At 41.0% G+C, this 22,081-nt stretch overlaps 1 protein-coding gene across 1 annotated transcript; it reads left to right on the plus strand.

The window, feature by feature from the left end:
* The first annotated feature begins 7,510 nt into the window (after positions 1-7,510).
* Positions 7,511-20,556, plus strand: LOC106578835 (CDGSH iron-sulfur domain-containing protein 1). Its single transcript, XM_014158038.3, has 3 exons — positions 7,511-7,737; positions 17,659-17,861; positions 18,138-20,556. The coding sequence occupies exons 1-3, from the start codon at positions 7,707-7,709 to the stop codon at positions 18,270-18,272; spliced, it is 369 nt and encodes a 122-aa protein (XP_014013513.2). The 5' UTR covers positions 7,511-7,706; the 3' UTR covers positions 18,273-20,556.
* Positions 20,557-22,081: the final 1,525 nt, after the last annotated feature.

Genomic DNA, 22,081 nt, shown 5'->3' on the forward strand with positions numbered 1-22,081 from the left:
CTGACTGATTGATTGCTTCTGTGGACAGGTGTCTTTTTTACAGGTAACAAGCTGCGGTTAGGAGCACTCCCTTTAAGAGTGTGCTCCTAATCTCAGCTCGTTGCCTGTATAAAAGACACCTGGGAGCCAGAAATCTTTCTGATTGAGAGGGGGTCAAATACTTATTTCCCTCATTAAAATGCAAATCAATTTATAACATTGTTGACATGCGTTTTTCTGGATATTTTTGTTGTTATTCTGTCTCTCACTGTTCAAATAAACCTACCATTAAAATTATAGACTGATCCTTTCTTTGTCAGCGGGCAAACGTACAAAATCAGCAGGGGATCAAATACTTTTTCCCCCCACTGTATGTTCATCTATCAAAGGGTGCTGTCAGATCATGAAGTGATTGGAACCATCGTCACAACAACCAGCAGAACTGAAGCATGTCTCAGAGACAAGTTTCTGAACATGTTTGTTTTGGTGACAGTGTTGCTGGGTCCGTTTGTCAAATGTGCTCCAAATATCTTCCAGACTACTGCCGTTTACTTCTAATAAAATAATTGTATTCTCTTACATCCTGTGTTTTGAAGATTCCAATGGCAGTGTGCTGTCATATATATACTGTGCATTCGGAAAGTATTCAGACCCATTGTATTAAATAAATGTTTTCCCTCGTCAATCTACACACAATACCCCATAATGACAAAGCGAAAACAGGTTTTTAGAAATTGTTAAAAAACAGAAATAACTTATTTACATAAGTATTCAGACCCTTTGCTATGAGATTTCGAAATTGAGCTCAGGTGCATCCTGTTTCCATTGACTATCCGTGAGATGTTTCTACAACCTGATTGGAGTCCACCTGTGGTAAATTCAATTGATTGGACATGATTTGGAAAGACACACACCTGTCGATATGAGCTCCCACAGTTGACATTGCATTTCAGAGCAAAAACCAAGCCATGAGGTTGAAGGAATTGTCCGTAGATCTCTGAGACAGGACTGTGTCGAGGCACAGATCTGGGGAAGGGTACCAAAACATTTCTGCAGCATTGAAGGTCCCCAAGAACACAGTGACCTCCATCTCCAATGTGTTGGAGGTAACACAATTCAACTGACAACCGAGGTCAGCCTGCTGGCGCCCAGCCCACCACATGGAGTCGCTAGAGCACGATGAACCAAGGAAAGCCCCCCGGTCAAACCCTCCCCTAACCAGGACGACGCTGGGCCAATTGTGTGCCGCCATATGGGACTCCCGGTCATGGCTGGTTGTGACACAGCCTGTGATCGAACCCCAGGCTGTAGTGACACCGCAACACTGCGATGCAGTGCCTTAGACCGCTGCGCCACTCAGGAGGCCCCGGGCCTCCATCATTCTTAAATGGAAGAAGTTTGGAACCACCAAGACTCTTCCTACAACTGGCCACCCGGCCAAACTGAGCAATTGGGGGAGAAGGGCCTTTGTCAGGAAAGTGACCAAGAACCCTATGGTCACTCTGACAGAGCTCCAGAGTTCCTCTATGGAGATGGGAGAACCTTCCGGAAGGACAACCATCTCTGCACCACTCCTCCAATCAGGCCTTTATGGTAGAGTGGCCAGACGGAAGCCACTCCTCAATAAAAGGCACATGACAGCCCAGTTGGAGTTTGCCAAAAGGCACCTAAAGGACTCTCAGACCATGAGAAACAAGATTCTCTGGTCTGATGAAACCACAAATGAACTCTCTGGCCTGAATGCCAAGTATTACGTCTGCAGAAAACCAGGCACCGTTCATCACCATCCCTACGGTGAAGCATAGTGGTGGCAGCATGTTTCAGGATCGAGGGAGTTGACGGAGCAAATTACAGAGAGATCCTTGATAAAAACCTGCTCCAGAGTGCTTAGGACCTCAGACTGGGGCGAAGGTTCACCTTCCAACAGGACAATGACCCTAAGCACACAGCCAAGACAATGCAAGAGTGGCTTCGGGACAAGTCTCTGAATGTCCTTGACTGGCCCAGCCAAAGCCCGGACTTGAACCCAATCGAACATCTCTGGAGAGACCTGAAAATGTCTGTGCAGCGACGCTCCCCATCCAACCTGACAGAGCTTGAAAGGATCTGCAGAGAAGAATGGGAGAAACTCCCCAAAAACAGGTGAGCCAAAGTTGTATTGCCATATCCAAGAAGACTCGAGGCTGTAATCACTGCCAAAGGTGCTTCAACAAAGTATTGAGTAAAGGGTCTGAATACTTATGTAAATGTAATATATATATATATATATATATATATATATATATATATATATATATATATATATATATATATATATATATATATATACACTGCTCAAAAAAATAAAGGGAACACAAACAACACATCCTAGATCTGAATGAAAGAAATAATCTTATTAAATACTTTTTTCTTTACATAGTTGAATATGCTGACAACAAAATCACAAAAATAATCAATGGAAATCCAATTTATCAACCCATGGAGGTCTGGATTTGGAGTCACACTCAAAATTAAATTGGAAAACCACACTACAGGCTGATCCAACTTTGATGTAATGTCCTTAAAACAAGTCAAAATGAGGCTCAGTAGTGTGTGTGGCCTCCACGTGCCTGTATGACCTCCCTACAATGCCTGGGCATGCTCCTGATGAGGTGGCGGATGGTCTCCTGAGGGATCTCCTCCCAGACCTGGACTAAAGCATCCGCCAACTCCTGGACAGTCTGTGGTGCAACGTGGCGTTGGTGGATGGAGCGAGACATGATGTCCCAGATGTGCTCAATTGGATTCAGGTCTGGGGAATGGGCGGGTCAGTCCATAGCATCAATGCCTTCCTCTTGCAGGAATTGCTGACACACTCCAGCCACATGAGGTCTAGCATTGTCTTGCATTAGGAGGAACCCAGGGCCAACCGCACCAGCATATGGTCTCACAAGGGGTCTGAGGATCTCATCTCGGTACCTAATGGCAGTCAGGCTACCTCTGGTGAGCACATGGAGGGCTGTATGGCCCCCCAAAGAAATGCCACCCCACACCATGGCTGACCCACCGCCAAACCGGTCATGCTGGAGGATGTTGCAGGCAGCAGAACGTTCTCCACGGCGTCTCCAGACTCTGTCACGTCTGTCACGTGCTCAGTGTGAACCTGCTTTCATCTGTGAAGAGCACAGGGCGCCAGTGGCGAATTTGCCAATCTTGGTGTTCTCTGGGAAATGCTCACCTGTGGACGTCGGGCCCTCATACCACCCTCATGGAGTCTGTTTCTGACCGTTTGAGCAGACACATGCACATTTGTGGCCTGCTGGAGGTCATTTTGCAGGGCTCTGGCAGTGCTCCTCCTGCTCCTCCTTGCACAAAGGCAGAGGTAGCGGTCCTGCTGTTGGGTTGTTGCCCTCCTACGGCCTCCTGCACGTCTCCTGATGTACTGGCCTGTCTCCTGGTAGCGCCTCCATGCTCTGGACACTACGCTGACAGACACAGCAAACCTTCTTGCCACAGCTCGCATTGATGTGCCATCCTGGATGAGCTGCACTACCTGAGCCACTTGTGTGGGTTGTAGGCTCTGTCTCATGCTACCACTAGAGTGAAAGCACCGCCAGCATTCAAAAGTGACCAAAACATCAGCCAGGAAGCATAGGAACTGAGAAGTGGTCTGTGGTCTTCACCTGCAGAACCACTCCTTTATTGGGGGTGTCTTGCTTCTTGCCTATAATTTCCACCTGTTGTCTATTCCATTTGCACAACAGCATGTGACATTTATTGTCAATCAGTGTTGCTTCCTAAGTGGACAGTTTGATTTCACAGAAGTGTGATTGACTTGGAGTTACATTGTGTTGTTTAAGTGATCCCTTTATTTTTTTGAGCAGTATATATATATTTTTTATATAAATGTAATAACATTTCTAAAAACGTGTTTTTTCTTTGTCATTATGGGGTATTGTGTGTAGGTTGATGAGGGACGAAAAATTCTTTCAATCCATTTTATAATAAGGCTAACGTAACAAAATGTGGAAAAAGTGAAGGGGGTCTGAATACTTTCCGAATACACTGTACAGGCATTGACTTCAGAACCATGGATAGCACTGGGTAATTTGAAAGTGGTTTCTACAGACCGTACTGAGTACTCCCAACCACACTTTTACCTCTGCACATGAAATAGTTTCTTTCTATATAAGCCAATATGAAAATAACTAGGCCTGCAGTGTATTGCATTGTGGCCAATGGAATGGGTGGAGAACAAAGCCAGCAACACTCCATATTATTCAGAGCCTCATATACTGTATCCATTCTACAGACCCTACTGAGTATTCCCTATAACACTTTAACTGTGGCACCCAGAATAGTTTGTGCTGTATAAGCCAATATGTATTCCACATATATATACACACAGTTGAAGTTGGAAGTTTACATACAATTTAGCCAAATACATTTAAACTCAGTTTTTCACAATTCCTGACATTTAATCCTAGTAAAACTTCCCTGTTTTAGGTCAGTTAGGATCACCACTTTATTTTAAGAATGTGAAATGTCATAATAATATTAGAGAGAATTATTTATTTCAGCTTTTATTTCTTTCATCACATTCCCAGTGGGTCAGAAGTTTACATACACTCAATTAGTATTTGGTAGCATTGCCTTTAAATTGTTTAACTTGGGTCAAACGTTTCGGGTATCCTTCCACAAGCTTCCCACAATAAGTTGGGTGAATTTTGGCCCATTCCTCCTGACAGAGCTGGTGTAACTGAGTCAGGTTTGTAGGCCTCCGTGCTCGCACACATTTTTTCAGTTCTGCCCACACATTTTCTATAGGATAGAGGTCAGGGCTTGTGATGGCCACTCCAATACCTTGACTTTGTTGTCCTTAAGCCATTTTGCCACAACTTTGGAAGTATACTTGGGCTCAACGTCCATTTGGAAGACTCATTTGCGACCATGCTTTAACTTCCTGACTGATGTCTTGAGATGTTGCTTCAATATATCCACATAATTTTCCTACCTCATGATGCCATCTCTTTTGTGAATTGCACCAGTCCCTCCTTCAGCAAAGCACCCCCACAACATGATGCTGCCACCCCCATAATTCACGGTTGGGATGGTGTTCTTCGGCTTGCAAGCATCCCCCTTTTTCCTCCAAACATAACGATGGTCATTATGACCAAACAGTTCTATTTTTGTTTCATCAGACCAGAGGAAATTTCTCCAAAAAGTACAATCTTTGTCCCTATGTGCAGTTGCAAACCGTAGTCTGGCTTTTTTATGCCGGTTTTGGAGCAGTGGCTTCTTCCTTGCTGAGCGGACTTTCAGGTTATGTCGATATAGGACTCGTTTTACTGTGGATATAGATACTTTTGTACCTGGTTCCTCCAGCATCTTCACAAGGTCCTTTGCTGTTGTTCTGGGATTGATTTGCATCTCTAGGAGACAGAACGCGTCTCCTTCCTGAGCGGTATGATGGCTGCGTGGTCCCATGGTGTTTATACTTGCGTATTATTGTTTGTACAGATGAACATGGTCTTGGCTGATTTCTTTTGATTTTCCCATGATGTCAAGCAAAGAGGCACAGAGTTTGAAGGTAGGCCTTGAAATACATCCACAGGTACACCTCCAATTGACTCAAATTATGTCAATTAGCCTATCAGAAGCTTCTAAAGCCATGACATAATTTTCTGGAATTTTCCAAGCTTTTTAAAGGCACAGTCAACTTAGTGTATGTAAACTTCTGACCCACTGGAATTGTGATACAGTGAATTATAAGTGAAATAATCTGTCTGTAAACAATTGTTGGAAAAATTACTTTTGTCATGCACATAGTAGATGTCCTAACCTACCTGCCAAAACTATAGTTTGTTAACAATACATTTGTGGAGTGGTTGAAAAACGTGTTTTAATGACTCCAACCTAAGTGTATGTAAACTTCCAACTTCAACAAAATATTAAAAAAAAAAAAAATATATATATATATATATTTTTTTTTTTTTTAAATATTTTGTTAAACTTTAATTTAGACAGGGGGTCACTATTGAGACCAGGGTCTCATTCTCAGCCCTGTGAACATGAACACACAATTTCACCTTTATTTAACTAGGCAAGTTAAGAATAAATTCTTATTGACGATGAAGGCCTACCCCGGATGATACTGGGCCAAATGTGCGTCGCCCTATGGGACTCCCAGTCACGGCCGGATGTAATACAGCCTGGATTCAAACCAGGGACTGTAGTGACACCTCTTGCACTAAGATGCAGTGCCTTAGACCGCTGTGCCACTCAGTAGCACGAGTATACAGCCAGTACAGAGAGAGGGTCTGCAAATTGTTGGATCTCTAATTAATATAGGAGCTGAGGTACTGCTTTTAATTTTTTTTTTAAGTAGCCAATGCTGGGCCCTTCTGGTATTCAGACTCCCATACAGAAAAGTTATATATATCCATATATATCAAATAATGTGATTTAAAAATATATGAACATATTTAAAACCCACACAGTGCTGTGAACAAGTATTTGCCCCTTTCTAATGTTCTCTAATGCATATTTTTGACACTAAATGTTATCAGATCTTCAACTAAAACCTAATACAACAGTAGATGAAGGAAACCTTAGTGAACAAATAACACAACAATTACATACTTATTTCATAAACAAAGTTATGCAACACCCAATTCCCCTGTGCGAAAAGTAATTGCCCGCTTTACACTCGATAACTGGTTGTGCCACCTTTAGCTGCAATGACTGCAACCAAACGCCTTCTGTAGTTGTTGATCCGTCTCTCAGCTCGCTGTGGAGGAATTTTGGCCCACTCTTCAATGCAGAACTGCTGTAACTCAGCGACATTTGTGGGTTTTCAAGCATGAACTACTCGTTTCAAGTCCTGCCACAACATCTCAATTGGGATTAGGTCTGGACTTTGACTAGGTCATTCCAAAACTTCAAATGTGTTGCTTTTTAAAAATGTTAATTTAGACTTGATTGTGTGTTTTGGATCATCGTCTTGCTGCATGACCCAGCTGCACTTCAGCTTCAGCTCACAGACAGATGGCCTGACATTCTCCTGTAGAATTATTTGATACAGAGCAGAATTCATGGTTCCTTCTATTAAGGCAAGTTGTCCAGGTCCTGAGGTAGCAAAGCATCTCCAAACCATCACACTGCCACCACCATGATTGACCGTTGTTATGAGGTTCTTACTCTGGAATGCAGTGTTTGGTTTTCACCAGGCATAACGGGACCCATGTCGTCCAAAAAGTTATACTTTTGAATCATCTGTCCATAGAACCTTATTCTAAGAGTCTTGCTCTAGCACTAGATCAATAGGGTCTGTAGAATATTGTTGTTTTTTTTTACATTCATTTTAAGCACCATTTCTCAATGTGCTACACCTTATAATATTATCTATTTTGTATAAAGTAGCAATTTTCTTTAACTTAGATTCTTCCCCTGATGTAGTTATAATTTTGTGACATTATTTTGACATTATGCACTATGCAAAGCTGCAAAAATGATTGATGTCGTCTCATACACATAGCGTTTTACCACAGACTTTAATTTTGAAGGCAAAATCGGAAAGCCGGTATTCTTAATGTTGCTGCCATAACGCTAATATAGTTAACTGCGTGTTCACATTTTCGAACTAATCTAAAATATGTGCCATTTACTACGCATGATTTGAGCCATACCGATAGTTTGCTACACCTTCTCCACAAAACTGCCTTTGATCAATCGTATAGTTACAAGCCATGAGTTCCAACAACGTTTCCCTGTCAAAAGGTAAATATGCCATGCTAACTAGCAAACAAGTTGAAGCTAGCTAGTGCTAGCTAGCTAACGTTACGTGCTTAGCTACGAAAACTGTTGTTATTTAGCAATATTTCTGAAAAATCTGAGCTAGTTTATGACATTGGTTAATGTAATCTGTAAAAGTTTTGACGATGGCATAATAGCTAGCATGCCTGTCATTTCGTAAGACTGCGACCTTGACTTGTTGCCTCCTGTTTTGGCTAGCCAGGCAGTCACTAAAGAGTTCATAACCCTTTCCCCATAAAAACAAATATTAACGCGCTAGACCTGATGCGCGTCAAGAAATAACTGCGACAAAACGCTCTGGAAAACTGTTTACTTTACATCAACTCGCTCGGAAGAGGTGGTTTTAACTAAATTATTATTTTATTTCGACTTTGTTTCTGGAAAACCGTATCAAGCGAGTTAAGGGTTTCTGGTAATTATCGGGCGCTGCGCCATTGGATATTTGAAGTGGAAGTTATGGAACTCCCTCTTGTTATTATGGGGAAAAGTTCACAATGAAACGGCCATTAAATAAGAGCAATGATACATTTGCATCTGGCCGATACATTTGCATCTGGCCATCACATTAATTTCGATGCCATTCTAGGCTATAATAGCCTGCATTTGATACAATAAATATTTTGGAATGGAATTTTGGAATCACCAGTCAGTCATTCATTGCAAATAAATTTTTGGCTCAATACAAGCACTTCTTACCTCAAAATCGCCTCGCTATTCAGGTTGAATAAATGAGTGTGTCAATTTGATATATTGTTCAGTTTAGTAAACATCTTGCCTATACTATTGTAGGCTATCTCAGGGTTTCCCAAAATCTGACCTGAGATTTTGAGATCCTCTGTCCTGAGACACTCAAACTCATCCTGTCGGATGTATTTATAGTTATGCGCAAAAAGGGGTTACAATTAAATCAACATCCATTGATGGAAAATGATGTGGCGAATTATCTTTTCTCCTGCAACATTTAGAATTTTATGTTGCTACAGGTTAAGTCGACATTCCTTCTTAATTTCGCTCGATAACGTTATAGAAAAGGGTTCATATGAGGCAAAGAAAAGTATTTCTCTGTAAGGCAGGGTTTCCCAAACTAGGGGTCGTGACTTGATTTGAAATGGGGTCGCGAGAGAAAATGTGTGCACAGTTCATAGAACCGGGCTTATGCCGGTATCCTGTAGCTTCTATGTGAGGTTGTAATAAACAGAGCGGTTTCTGTTTTCTTCCAACAAATGTGTCTTTTGAATGGTTTATGCTACAAAATATTATGACCCCACATCTGAAATGTAAGACTCTCAGGAACACATACGCGCTCTACTATGCCCACAACCCATTAGAACTGAGTGGACAAGACCAGGTAATAAATCAGACTGGGGGGAAAATAACTTCTACACAGAAGATCTTACCACATCATCTTCTGAACTTCCCAATACGTTTCAGATGCATTTCAGTCACTTCAAACCATACCTCCTTCAGAATGAAATATTACTGTCAATAGTACCAGGAGCCTGCCTCCCGAGTGGCGCAGCGGTCTAAGACACTGCATCGCAGTGCTTGAGGCGTCACTACCTACAGACCCGGGTTTGATCCCAGCCTGTGTCGCAGCTGGCCGTGACCAGGAGAACCATGAGGCGGTGCACAATTGGCCCAGCGTCGTCCGAGTTAGGGGAGGGTTTGACCGGCCGGGATGTCCTTGTCCCATTGAGCTCTAGCACCTGGCTTCCGAGTTAAGCGAGCAGTGTGTCAAGAAGCAGTGCGGCTAGGCAGGGTCGTGTTTCGGAGGACGCACGGCTCTCGACATTTGCCTCTCCCGAGTCCGTACGGGAGTTGCAGCAATGGGACAAGACTGTAACTACCAATTGAATGTCACGGAATTGGGGAGAAAAATGGGTAATAAAATAAAAATACCAGTAGCCACAGCAGCCATTATGGAATGGCACATTGCATTGAACAAAGGAGCTGATTGGCTGACCCTGCCATTCTAAAATGGCTGCGGTGGCTACTGGTAACTAGCATGAGGATGAAAAGGGCAGTTTTCCAGGAAAACTAGCAGTATTTCAATCTTCTCGATGCATCAGTGTGGATAAAGATAAAATGTGGAGTACAATGGCATGTCCCATCCCTGCATTGAGGTGTTGTTCGACCCCTATCTCGCACCGGCTCCACGGTGCCCTAATGATTGCGTTCCGACCTCCGTGCATCTCAGTGTAAGCAAGCGTAACGGAAGGGTGGGTATCTTCTGGCAAGCAGCCACCATCCTCCCATTCCATTAAATGTATCAACGTTAAAGCAAGAAAATGTGACAACTGCAAGGTATGGATTCTTTACAGAATCAATGCAATACATTAGAATTTATTCTTCTTATTAAAGTGTGGTTGGAGCCCTACCTGAACTAGATACTGGATCAGAGTCTTAAGTATTTAAAACATGTTTACATTTATTTAACCAGGCAAGTCAGTTAAGAACAAATTATTATTTACAATGATAGCCAACCAAAAGGCCTCCTGCGGGGGACGGGGGCTGGGATCAAAAATAAAAATGTAGGACAAAAAAACACATCACGACAAGAGAGACACTACAACACTACATAAAGAGAGACACTACAACACTACATAAAGAGAGACACTACAACACTACATAAAGAGAGACACTACAACACTACATAAAGAGAGACACTACAACACTACATAAAGAGAGACACTACAACACTACATAAAGAGAGACACTACAACACTACATAAAGAGAGACAACACAACACTACATAAAGAGAGACACTACAACACTACATAAAGAGAGACACTACAACACTACATAAAGAGAGACACTACAACACTACATAAAGAGAGACACTACAACACTACATAAAGAGAGACACTACAACACTACATAAAGAGAGACACTACAACACTACATAAAGAGAGACACTACAACACTACATAAAGAGACACCACAACACTACATAAAGAGAGACACTACAACACTACATAAAGAGAGACACCACAACACTACATAAAGAGAGACAACACAACACTACATAGAGAGACACTACAACACTACATAAAGAGAGACACTACAACACTACATAAAGAGAGACACCACAACACTACATAAAGAGAGACACCACAACACTACATAAAGAGAGACACCACAACACTACATAGAGACACCACAACACTACATAAAGAGAGACACTACAACACTACATAAAGAGAGACACTACAACACTACATAAAGAGAGACACCACAACACTACATAAAGAGAGACACCACAACACTACATAAAGAGAGACACTACAACACTACATAAAGAGAGACACTACAACACTACATAAAGAGAGACACTACAACACTACATAAAGAGAGACACTACAACACTACATAAAGAGAGACACTACAACACTACATAAAGAGAGACAACACAACACTACATAAAGAGAGACACTACAACACTACATAAAGAGAGACACTACAACACTACATAAAGAGACACCACAACACTACATAAAGAGAGACACTACAACACTACATAAAGAGAGACACCACAACACTACATAAAGAGAGACAACACAACACTACATAGAGAGACAACACAACACTACATAAAGAGAGACACTACAACACTACATAAAGAGAGACACTACAACACTACATAAAGAGAGACACTACAACACTACATAAAGAGAGACACTACAACACTACATAAAGAGAGACACCACAACACTACATAAAGAGAGACACCACAACACTACATAAAGAGAGACACCACAACACTACATAAAGAGAGACACCACAACACTACATAGAGACACCACAACACTACATAGAGACACTACAACACTACATAAAGAGAGACACTACAACACTACATAAAGAGAGACACCACAACACTACATAAAGAGAGACACCACAACACTACATAAAGAGAGACACTACAACACTACATAAAGAGAGACACTACAACACTACATAAAGAGAGACACTACAACACTACACAAAGAGAGACACTACAACACTACATAAAGAGAGACACTACAACACTACATAAAGAGAGACACTACAACACTACATAAAGAGAGACACTACAACACTACATAAAGAGAGACACTACAACACTACATAAAGAGAGACACTACAACACTACATAAAGAGAGACACTACAACACTACATAAAGAGAGACACTACAACACTACATAAAGAGAGACACTACAACACTACATAAAGAGAGACACTACAACACTACATAAAGAGAGACACCACAACACTACATAAAGAGAGACACCACAACACTACATAAAGAGAGACACCACAACACTACATAAAGAGAGACACTACAACACTACATGAAGAGAGACACTACAACACTACATGAAGAGAGACACTACAACACTACATAAAGAGAGACACTACAACACTACATAAAGAGAGACACTACAACACTACATAAAGAGAGACACTACAACACTACATAAAGAGAGACACTACAACACTACATAAAGAGAGACACTACAACACTACATAAAGAGAGACACTACAACACTACATAAAGAGAGACACTACAACACTACATAAAGAGAGACACTACAACACTACATAAAGAGAGACACTACAACACTACATAAAGAGAGACACTACAACACTACGTAAAGAGAGACACTACAACACTACGTAAAGAGAGACACCACAACACTACGTAAAGAGAGACACCACAACACTACGTAAAGAGAGACACCACAACACTACGTAAAGAGAGACACCACAACACTACGTAAAGAGAGACACCACAACACTACGTAAAGAGAGACACTACAACACTACGTAAAGAGAGACTCTACAACACTACGTAAAGAGAGACACTACAACACTACGTAAAGAGAGACACTACAACACTACGTAAAGAGAGACACTACAACACTACGTAAAGAGAGACACTACAACACTACGTAAAGAGAGACACTACAACACTACGTAAAGAGAGACACTACAACACTACGTAAAGAGAGACACTACAACACTACGTAAAGAGAGACACTACAACACTACGTAAAGAGAGACACTACAACACTACGTAAAGAGAGACACTACAACACTACGTAAAGAGAGACACTACAACACTACGTAAAGAGAGACACTACAACACTACGTAAAGAGAGACACTACAACACTACGTAAAGAGAGACACTACAACACTACGTAAAGAGAGACACTACAACACTACGTAAAGAGAGACACTACAACACTACGTAAAGAGAGACACTACAACACTACGTAAAGAGAGACACCACAACACTACGTAAAGAGAGACACCACAACACTACATAGAGACACTACAACACTACATAAAGAGACACTACAACACTACATAAAGAGAGACAACACAACACTACATAAAGAGAGACAACACAACACTACATAAAGAGAGACACTACAACACTACATAAAGAGAGACACTACAACACTACATAAAGAGAGACACTACAACACTACATAAAGAGAGACACTACAACACTACATAAAGAGAGACACCACAACACTACATAAAGAGAGACACACAACACTACATAAAGAGAGACACCACAACACTACATAAAGAGAGACACCACAACACTACATAAAGAGAGACACTACAACACTACATAAAGAGACACACTACAACACTACATAAAGAGAGACACCACAACACTACATAAAGAGAGACACTACAACACTACATAAAGAGAGACACCACAACACTACATAAAGAGAGACACTACAACACTACACTACATAGAGAGACACTACAACACTACATAAAGAGAGACACCACAACACTACATAAAGAGAGACACCACAACACTACATAAAGAGAGACACCACAACACTACATAAAGAGAGACACCACAACACTACATAAAGAGAGACACCACAACACTACATAAAGAGAGACACCACAACACTACATAAAGAGAGACACTACAACACTACGTAAAGAGAGACACTACAACACTACGTAAAGAGAGACACTACAACACTACGTAAAGAGAGACACTACAACACTACGTAAAGAGAGACACTACAACACTACGTAAAGAGAGACACTACAACACTACGTAAAGAGAGACACTACAACACTACGTAAAGAGAGACACCACAACACTACGTAAAGAGAGACACCACAACACTACGTAAAGAGAGACACCACAACACTACATAGAGACACTACAACACTACATAAAGAGACACTACAACACTACATAAAGAGAGACAACACAACACTACATAAAGAGAGACAACACAACACTACATAAAGAGAGACACTACAACACTACATAAAGAGAGACACTACAACACTACATAAAGAGAGACACTACAACACTACATAAAGAGAGACACTACAACACTACATAAAGAGAGACACTACAACACTACATAAAGAGAGACACCACAACACTACATAAAGAGAGACACCACAACACTACATAAAGAGAGACACCACAACACTACATAAAGAGAGACAACACTACATAAAGAGAGACACTACAACACTACACAAAGAGAGACACTACAACACTACATAAAGAGAGACACTACAACACTACATAAAGAGAGACACTACAACACTACATAAAGAGAGACACTACAACACTACATAAAGAGAGACACCACAACACTACATAAAGAGAGACACTACAACACTACATAAAGAGAGACACTACAACACTACATAAAGAGAGACACTACAACACTACATAAAGAGACACCACAACACTACATAAAGAGACACCACAACACTACATAAAGAGAGACACTACAACACTACATAAAGAGAGACACCACAACACTACATAAAGAGAGACAACACAACACTACATAGAGAGACACTACAACACTACATAAAGAGAGACACTACAACACTACATAAAGAGAGACACTACAACACTACATAAAGAGAGACACCACAACACTACATAAAGAGAGACACCACAACACTACATAAAGAGAGACACCACAACACTACATAAAGAGAGACACCACAACACTACATAAAGAGAGACACCACAACACTACATAAAGAGAGACACCACAACACTACATAAAGAGAGACACTACAACACTACATAGAGACACCACAACACTACATAAAGAGAGACACCACAACACTACATAAAGAGAGACACCACAACACTACATAAAGAGAGACACCACAACACTACATAAAGAGAGACACTACAACACTACATAAAGAGAGACACTACAACACTACATAAAGAGAGACACTACAACACTACATAAAGAGAGACACTACAACACTACATAAAGAGAGACACTACAACACTACATAAAGAGAGACACTACAACACTACATAAAGAGAGACACTACAACACTACATAAAGAGAGACACCACAACACTACATAAAGAGAGACACCACAACACTACATAAAGAGAGACACCACAACACTACATAAAGAGAGACACCACAACACTACATAAAGAGAGACACCACAACACTACATAAAGAGAGACACCACAACACTACATAAAGAGAGACACCACAACACTACATAAAGAGAGACACTACAACACTACATAAAGAGAGACACTACAACACTACATAAAGAGACACTACAACACTACATAAAGAGAGACACTACAACACTACATAAAGAGAGACACTACAACACTACATAAAGAGAGACACTACAACACTACATAAAGAGAGACACTACAACACTACATAAAGAGAGACACCACAACACTACATAAAGAGAGACACCACAACACTACATAAAGAGAGACACCACAACACTACATAAAGAGAGACACCACAACACTACATAAAGAGAGACACCACAACACTACATAAAGAGAGACACTACAACACTACATAGAGACACCACAACACTACATAAAGAGAGACACCACAACACTACATAAAGAGAGACACCACAACACTACATAAAGAGAGACACCACAACACTACATAAAGAGAGACACCACAACACTACATAAAGAGAGACACTACAACACTACATAAAGAGAGACACTACAACACTACATAAAGAGAGACACTACAACACTACATAAAGAGAGACACTACAACACTACGTAAAGAGAGACACTACAACACTACGTAAAGAGAGACACTACAACACTACGTAAAGAGAGACACTACAACACTACGTAAAGAGAGACACTACAACACTACGTAAAGAGAGACACTACAACACTACGTAAAGAGAGACACTACAACACTACGTAAAGAGAGACACTACAACACTACGTAAAGAGAGACACCACAACACTACGTAAAGAGAGACACCACAACACTACGTAAAGAGAGACACCACAACACTACGTAAAGAGAGACTCTACAACACTACGTAAAGAGAGACACTACAACACTACGTAAAGAGAGACACTACAACACTACGTAAAGAGAGACACTACAACACTACGTAAAGAGAGACACTACAACACTACGTAAAGAGAGACACTACAACACTACGTAAAGAGAGACACTACAACACTACGTAAAGAGAGACACTACAACACTACGTAAAGAGAGACACTACAACACTACGTAAAGAGAGACACTACAACACTACGTAAAGAGAGACACTACAACACTACGTAAAGAGAGACACTACAACACTACGTAAAGAGAGACACTACAACACTACGTAAAGAGAGACACCACAACACTACGTAAAGAGAGACACCACAACACTACGTAAAGAGAGACACCACAACACTACATAGAGACACTACAACACTACATAAAGAGACACTACAACACTACATAAAGAGAGACACCACAACACTACATAAAGAGAGACACCACAACACTACATAAAGAGAGACACCACAACACTACATAAAGAGAGACAACACTACATAAAGAGAGACACTACAACACTACACAAAGAGAGACACTACAACACTACATAAAGAGAGACACTACAACACTACATAAAGAGAGACACTACAACACTACATAAAGAGAGACACTACAACACTACATAAAGAGAAACACCACAACACTACATAAAGAGAGACACTACAACACTACATAAAGAGAGACACTACAACACTACATAAAGAGAGACACCACAACACTACATAAAGAGAGACACTACAACACTACGTAAAGAGAGACACTACAACACTACGTAAAGAGAGACACTAAAACACTACATAAAGAGAGACACTACAACACTACATAAAGAGAGACAACACAACACTACATAAAGAGAGACAACACAACACTACATAAAGAGAGACACCACAACACTACATAAAGAGAGACACCACAACACTACATAAAGAGAGACACTACAACACTACATAAAGAGAGACACTACAACACTACATAAAGAGAGACACTACAACACTACATAAAGAGAGACAACACTACATAAAGAGAGACACTACAACACTACATAAAGAGAGACAACACAACACTACATAAAGAGAGACAACACAACACTACATAAAGAGAGACACCACAACACTACATAAAGAGAGACACCACAACACTACATAGAGACAACACTACATAAAGAGAGACACTACAACACTACATAAAGAGAGACACCACAACACTACATAAAGAGAGACAACACAACACTACATAAAGAGAGACACTACAACACTACATAAAGAGAGACACTACAACACTACATAAAGAGAGACACTACAACACTACATAAAGAGAGACACCACAACACTACATAAAGAGAGACCTAAGACAACAACACATGACAACAACACGGTAGTAACACAACATGGTAGCAGCACAAAACATGGTACAAACATTGTTGGTCACAGACAACAGCACAAAGGGCAAGAAGGTAGAGACAACAATACATCACGCAAAGCAGCTTGTCTTAAGTTTCTGTTCTTTTGTTTTACAGCTGAATTGGTGGCAGCCATCGGCGTGACTGCAGGAGCTACAGCTGCGGGCATCCTCCTTTTCCAGTACTTCACCAAGGGGTCAGGGATCAAGCCCAAGGTCAACCTGGACCTGCAGAAAGATGACCCCAAAGTGGTGCATGCTTTTGACATGGAAGATCTCGGGGACAAGGCGGTGTACTGCAGGTGTTGGAGGTCCAAGAAGGTAGGCTCGCTGTCGATCTGATACGCTTTGTTTGATTTCCGTTTGGTGGAAATGAAGCAGAGAGAAGTATTAAGAATTGGTTCCTATACATGAGTCATGTCTTAACCACTAGAAATACACAGACACGGCATGGGAAGATGTGGTTGTGAGGAATCAGCCAACTAAAACAGGCTGTAGGCTAGTAAGGAAATGTTATTACTTGCATTTTTTGAGCAGGAACAAGGCAAATAATTTTAAGATGTATGTAGTGTATTCTAACAACTTTTCTGGCCCTAGTTTCCCTACTGCGATGGCGCTCATGCTAAACATAACGAGGAGACGGGGGATAACGTCGGTCCCCTCATCATGAAGAGAAAGGAGGCCTGCAACAATCAATCAATCAATCAATCATCCATCCATTTGATTCCATGACTGCCGCTGCTAACATACGGATGCCAACAAGTGCTCTTCACTACAGGAAGGATGGCAGAGGTTGACTTGACACGTGTACACTTGGTATTTACTCCCAAATTGAATGGTAACAGTCATTACATTACTCTATGTTAATAACCAAATAATCACTTTTTTGGTTGTAATTTATTGATTGATCGAAGCAACAGGACCAAACAGTTATACAATTTTGTTGAAATTACTTGTAATAATGCCTAGAATGATGGTAGATAATTCCAGTGTGATTATCGAGGAAACAGGGCTGTGGAAGTACTGTAAAATAAAGTGCAAGGCTGGTTGTATTTATTTTATTGAGCTTTGGTCTCTGTGCGTTATGTGACTTTCATAATGCAAAGACTTGCTTGTATGTTTGATCAATGTCTGCCTTCCCTTTTTTTTTCTTTTTTTTCTACCATAGAGATGTATAGACATCACAACGTTGTATCCGTCCCAGTGAACACAAGGGCAGCGCCATTGAGGCCATCTCCATTTTGAAGTAGTTCATTTTCTTCTTCTACTACTTCTATGAGTTAGTAAACAAACTGAGAAGGTGTATACTCCCATCTGGAGTGTGTTGTTTGAACAGGTATAAAGCCAGGGTTGGTGATATTACTGCCACCAGCAGTGTGTTGTTTGAACAGGTATAAAGCCAGGGTTGGTGATATTACTGCCACCAGCAGTGTGTTGTTTGAACAGGTATAAAGCCAGGGTTGGTGATATTACTGCCACCAGCAGTGTGTTGTTTGAACAGGTATAAAGCCAGGGTTGGTGATTTTACTGCCACCAGCAGTGTGTTGTTTGAACAGGTATAAAGCCAGGGTTGGTGATATTACTGCCACCAGCAGTGTGTTGTTTGAACAGGTATAAAGCCAGGGTTGGTGATATTACTGCCACCAGCAGTGTGTTGTTTGAACAGGTATAAAGCCAGGGTTGGTGATATTACTGCCACCAGCAGTGTGTTGTTTGAACAGGTATAAAGCCAGGGTTGGTGATTTTACTGCCACCAGCAGTGTGTTGTTTGAACAGGTATAAAGCCAGGGTTGGTGATATTACTGCCACCAGCAGTGTGTTGTTTGAACAGGTATAAAGCCAGGGTTGGTGATATTACTGCCACCAGCAGTGTGTTGTTTGAACAGGTATAAAGCCAGGGTTGGTGATTTTACTGCCACCAGCAGTGTGTTGTTTGAACAGGTATAAAGCCAGGGTTGGTGATTTTACTGCCACCAGCACTTATGGAATGTTTACTCCCGAGTATAATTCATTGGCTGATCCTTCCTCATGACTTGGATGGAATTATGTGATCCTTCCTTAACCCATAGGAAGTCGACTACTTCAAAATGGTGAAAGTCCTCAATGGCACTGCCCATGCTAAAACAGGCTTTTGGGATAGAAGAGTCCTCTATCATTCTGTATGGTTGATACTCAGGAGTTTTTCCTGACCACAGGACCTGATCAGGGATATCTCTGGACCTTTTATTGGAAGCCATAACTAGGTACTTTACATAGTTGTAGTCCATATAACCATAACTAGGGCCCAGAGGTTTTCCATGGTCAGGTCATGTGGTTAGAAAAAACGTCTGGTCCTACTGAAGCATTGTCAAGGAAACGGTGAGATTTGATTGTTTTGATTCAACTTGTGAAATCAAATTGTGTAAATGGTGTCGATTTTCAATGTATTTGGGAGATAAAGGTTCTGCAGGTTTCTTAGTTGGAGATGAATCATTGGGAAGGATTGCTTTGTTGCCCTAAGTTTGTTAATGCTGATGTAACAAGTCTAAACTTGTTCTATACCACATACCAATTGGATTCCTGGGTTGTGTTCAGTAGGCAAGAAACATTTGTGGAATGTAGTGAAACTAGGAGGTAGCTGACTTGAACATGATAAATACTCAGTTTTGTTTTTAAAAAGGTTTTGCTACGGTTTACCCTACTGATCACAGCCCTGTACTGAACACGTTTAGTAGCTGAATCTGAACTTTTCATGCAGCACTTCTGCCAACCAGCTTATTCATTCACACCCAAGGGGTGCACATTTAGGTTTTTGCCCTAGCATTGCACAGCGGAATCAAATAATGAACTTATCATCAAACTTAGATTATTTGAACAAGCTGTGTAGTGCCAGGGCAAAAACCAAAATGTGCACCGAGGGGGGGGTCCTAAGAATGTGTAGGTAGTGTCTACTGTCTGTGTGACCTCTGATTTTCACAATATGTGATTTCATCCAAATCCATCACTTATTTATCAATAAAAAACTATATCGATGTTCCTCTAGTGCTAGACGGTGGGTTATTTCCAAATGCTGTGAGCCATTTCACACCAAAGTAATGTATTAGACTGAACCTTTCAATTAAAATCAAAGGGATTTAATGGAAGGAATATGAAGTGTGAATATGAAGCCTATTCCTCTCCCCAAGCGGTGTGCTCATTCAGAACTTTGTCTCTGGCTGATGTGTAGGCATTGGTGATGCAGAACTAGATCAAATTCTTTCAAATGTGCTACACTTTATTAGGTACGCCTTGGTAGCCTACAATCATTACAATGGAAATAGATGTGAAAGTGGAGTCTTGCCTTGACGACCAGTTTCAAAACCAAGGACATGTCATGACGTTGGCCTCTTTGAGTACAGGGAGGACAGTTGACCCCCTTGCACCATCCCCCAACCTACCGTCCCCCACCCAGTCCCTGTGGGAAGGAGTGGTAACATTCCAGGAGAATCTCTTGCCACATGGCCCATAGAGAGACACAGGAAATTCTTCCAACTCACAGAATTGGGGAGCCAAGCGACATTTGTGTTCTGGAGAAGGTATGGAAGATTGGTGAAGAATCCAGCTACGAACTGGTCCGCTTGGTACAATTTTGTGATACTCAGAAGAGACAATATAGCCATATTACCATAAAACGGTTTATATAATAGCCTCAGCCTTGAGACTTGCATCCACATGGTTGTATAGAATGTATTAATAAGGATAAAGCTATTTGTAATACATTGAGATGCTATGTACTGATGTTAATGTGATAGAATTGTATTTCTGTACCAAGCTTAACTCAGTCATCGGCACGCCCCCAGGGACACAGACAGGACCAGGCGTCATGTGACATGTTCCCTATAAAACTATACCCTGATCTACTTTCTTGAGACCCGGCCTCCACTCCATTGCGAGTTGGCCAATAGGTTTGACCATCCAAGTACTCTACTGAAAGTGAACTATACCACGTGGTTAACTTTTAGACTATTGATACCGACAGAATAAGAACAAGTCTTTGATATTAATTAATAGTCTGCAGCTAGAAATGATATCATTGAACGCGAAGACCAACGAAACACCCATTCTATGACGACATTAATGAATGTCGCTTTGAAAGATCCATTCTAACCGAGAGAGAGAGAGAACTCTCCAACAGAACGACGCTCCAACAAGGATCCCGACGACACACTGAGCGTAAATATATATTGATTGCAATTATTCTCGAATGAGTGAGCGTTCATGTGCAAAGGATTAGCATATCAATTGTTAATATTAATGAACTCTGTAGGGTCTTCTCAGCTGCCCTTTATGACCCATTGTTCACAAGACACCAGCCATGCCTGTTAGCCACTAGGGCACATTACTCTACCAATTATTTGTGATGATAATTACTGTTTGTATGCTTTCTGTGAATTACTTAGTTTAGTAAATAAATTATTTTAAGACAATTGATGTATGGATGACTCTTAGTAAAGGCTGGGTTCGTGCAGATACAACAATTTATGACGTTTGGAATGAGACTGGACGCGAGGTAAAATACACCA

The sequence above is a fragment of the Salmo salar genome, chromosome 19 (assembly GCF_965601325.2).
Source record: "Salmo salar chromosome 19, fSalSal1, whole genome shotgun sequence".
Classification (NCBI taxonomy): Eukaryota; Metazoa; Chordata; class Actinopteri; order Salmoniformes; family Salmonidae; genus Salmo; species Salmo salar.

What these genes read in the sequence shown, in the direction of transcription:
- LOC106578835 (XM_014158038.3), top strand. Translation starts at nt 7,707, where the DNA reads ATGAGTTCCAACAACGTTTCCCTGTCAAAAG. An exon ending in CAACGTTTCCCTGTCAAAAG is followed by an intron (nt 7,738 to 17,658) that starts GTAAATATGCCA and finishes TTTGTTTTACAG; the next exon opens with CTGAATTGGTGGCAGCCATC. An exon ending in GGTGTTGGAGGTCCAAGAAG is followed by an intron (nt 17,862 to 18,137) that starts GTAGGCTCGCTG and finishes TTCTGGCCCTAG; the next exon opens with TTTCCCTACTGCGATGGCGC.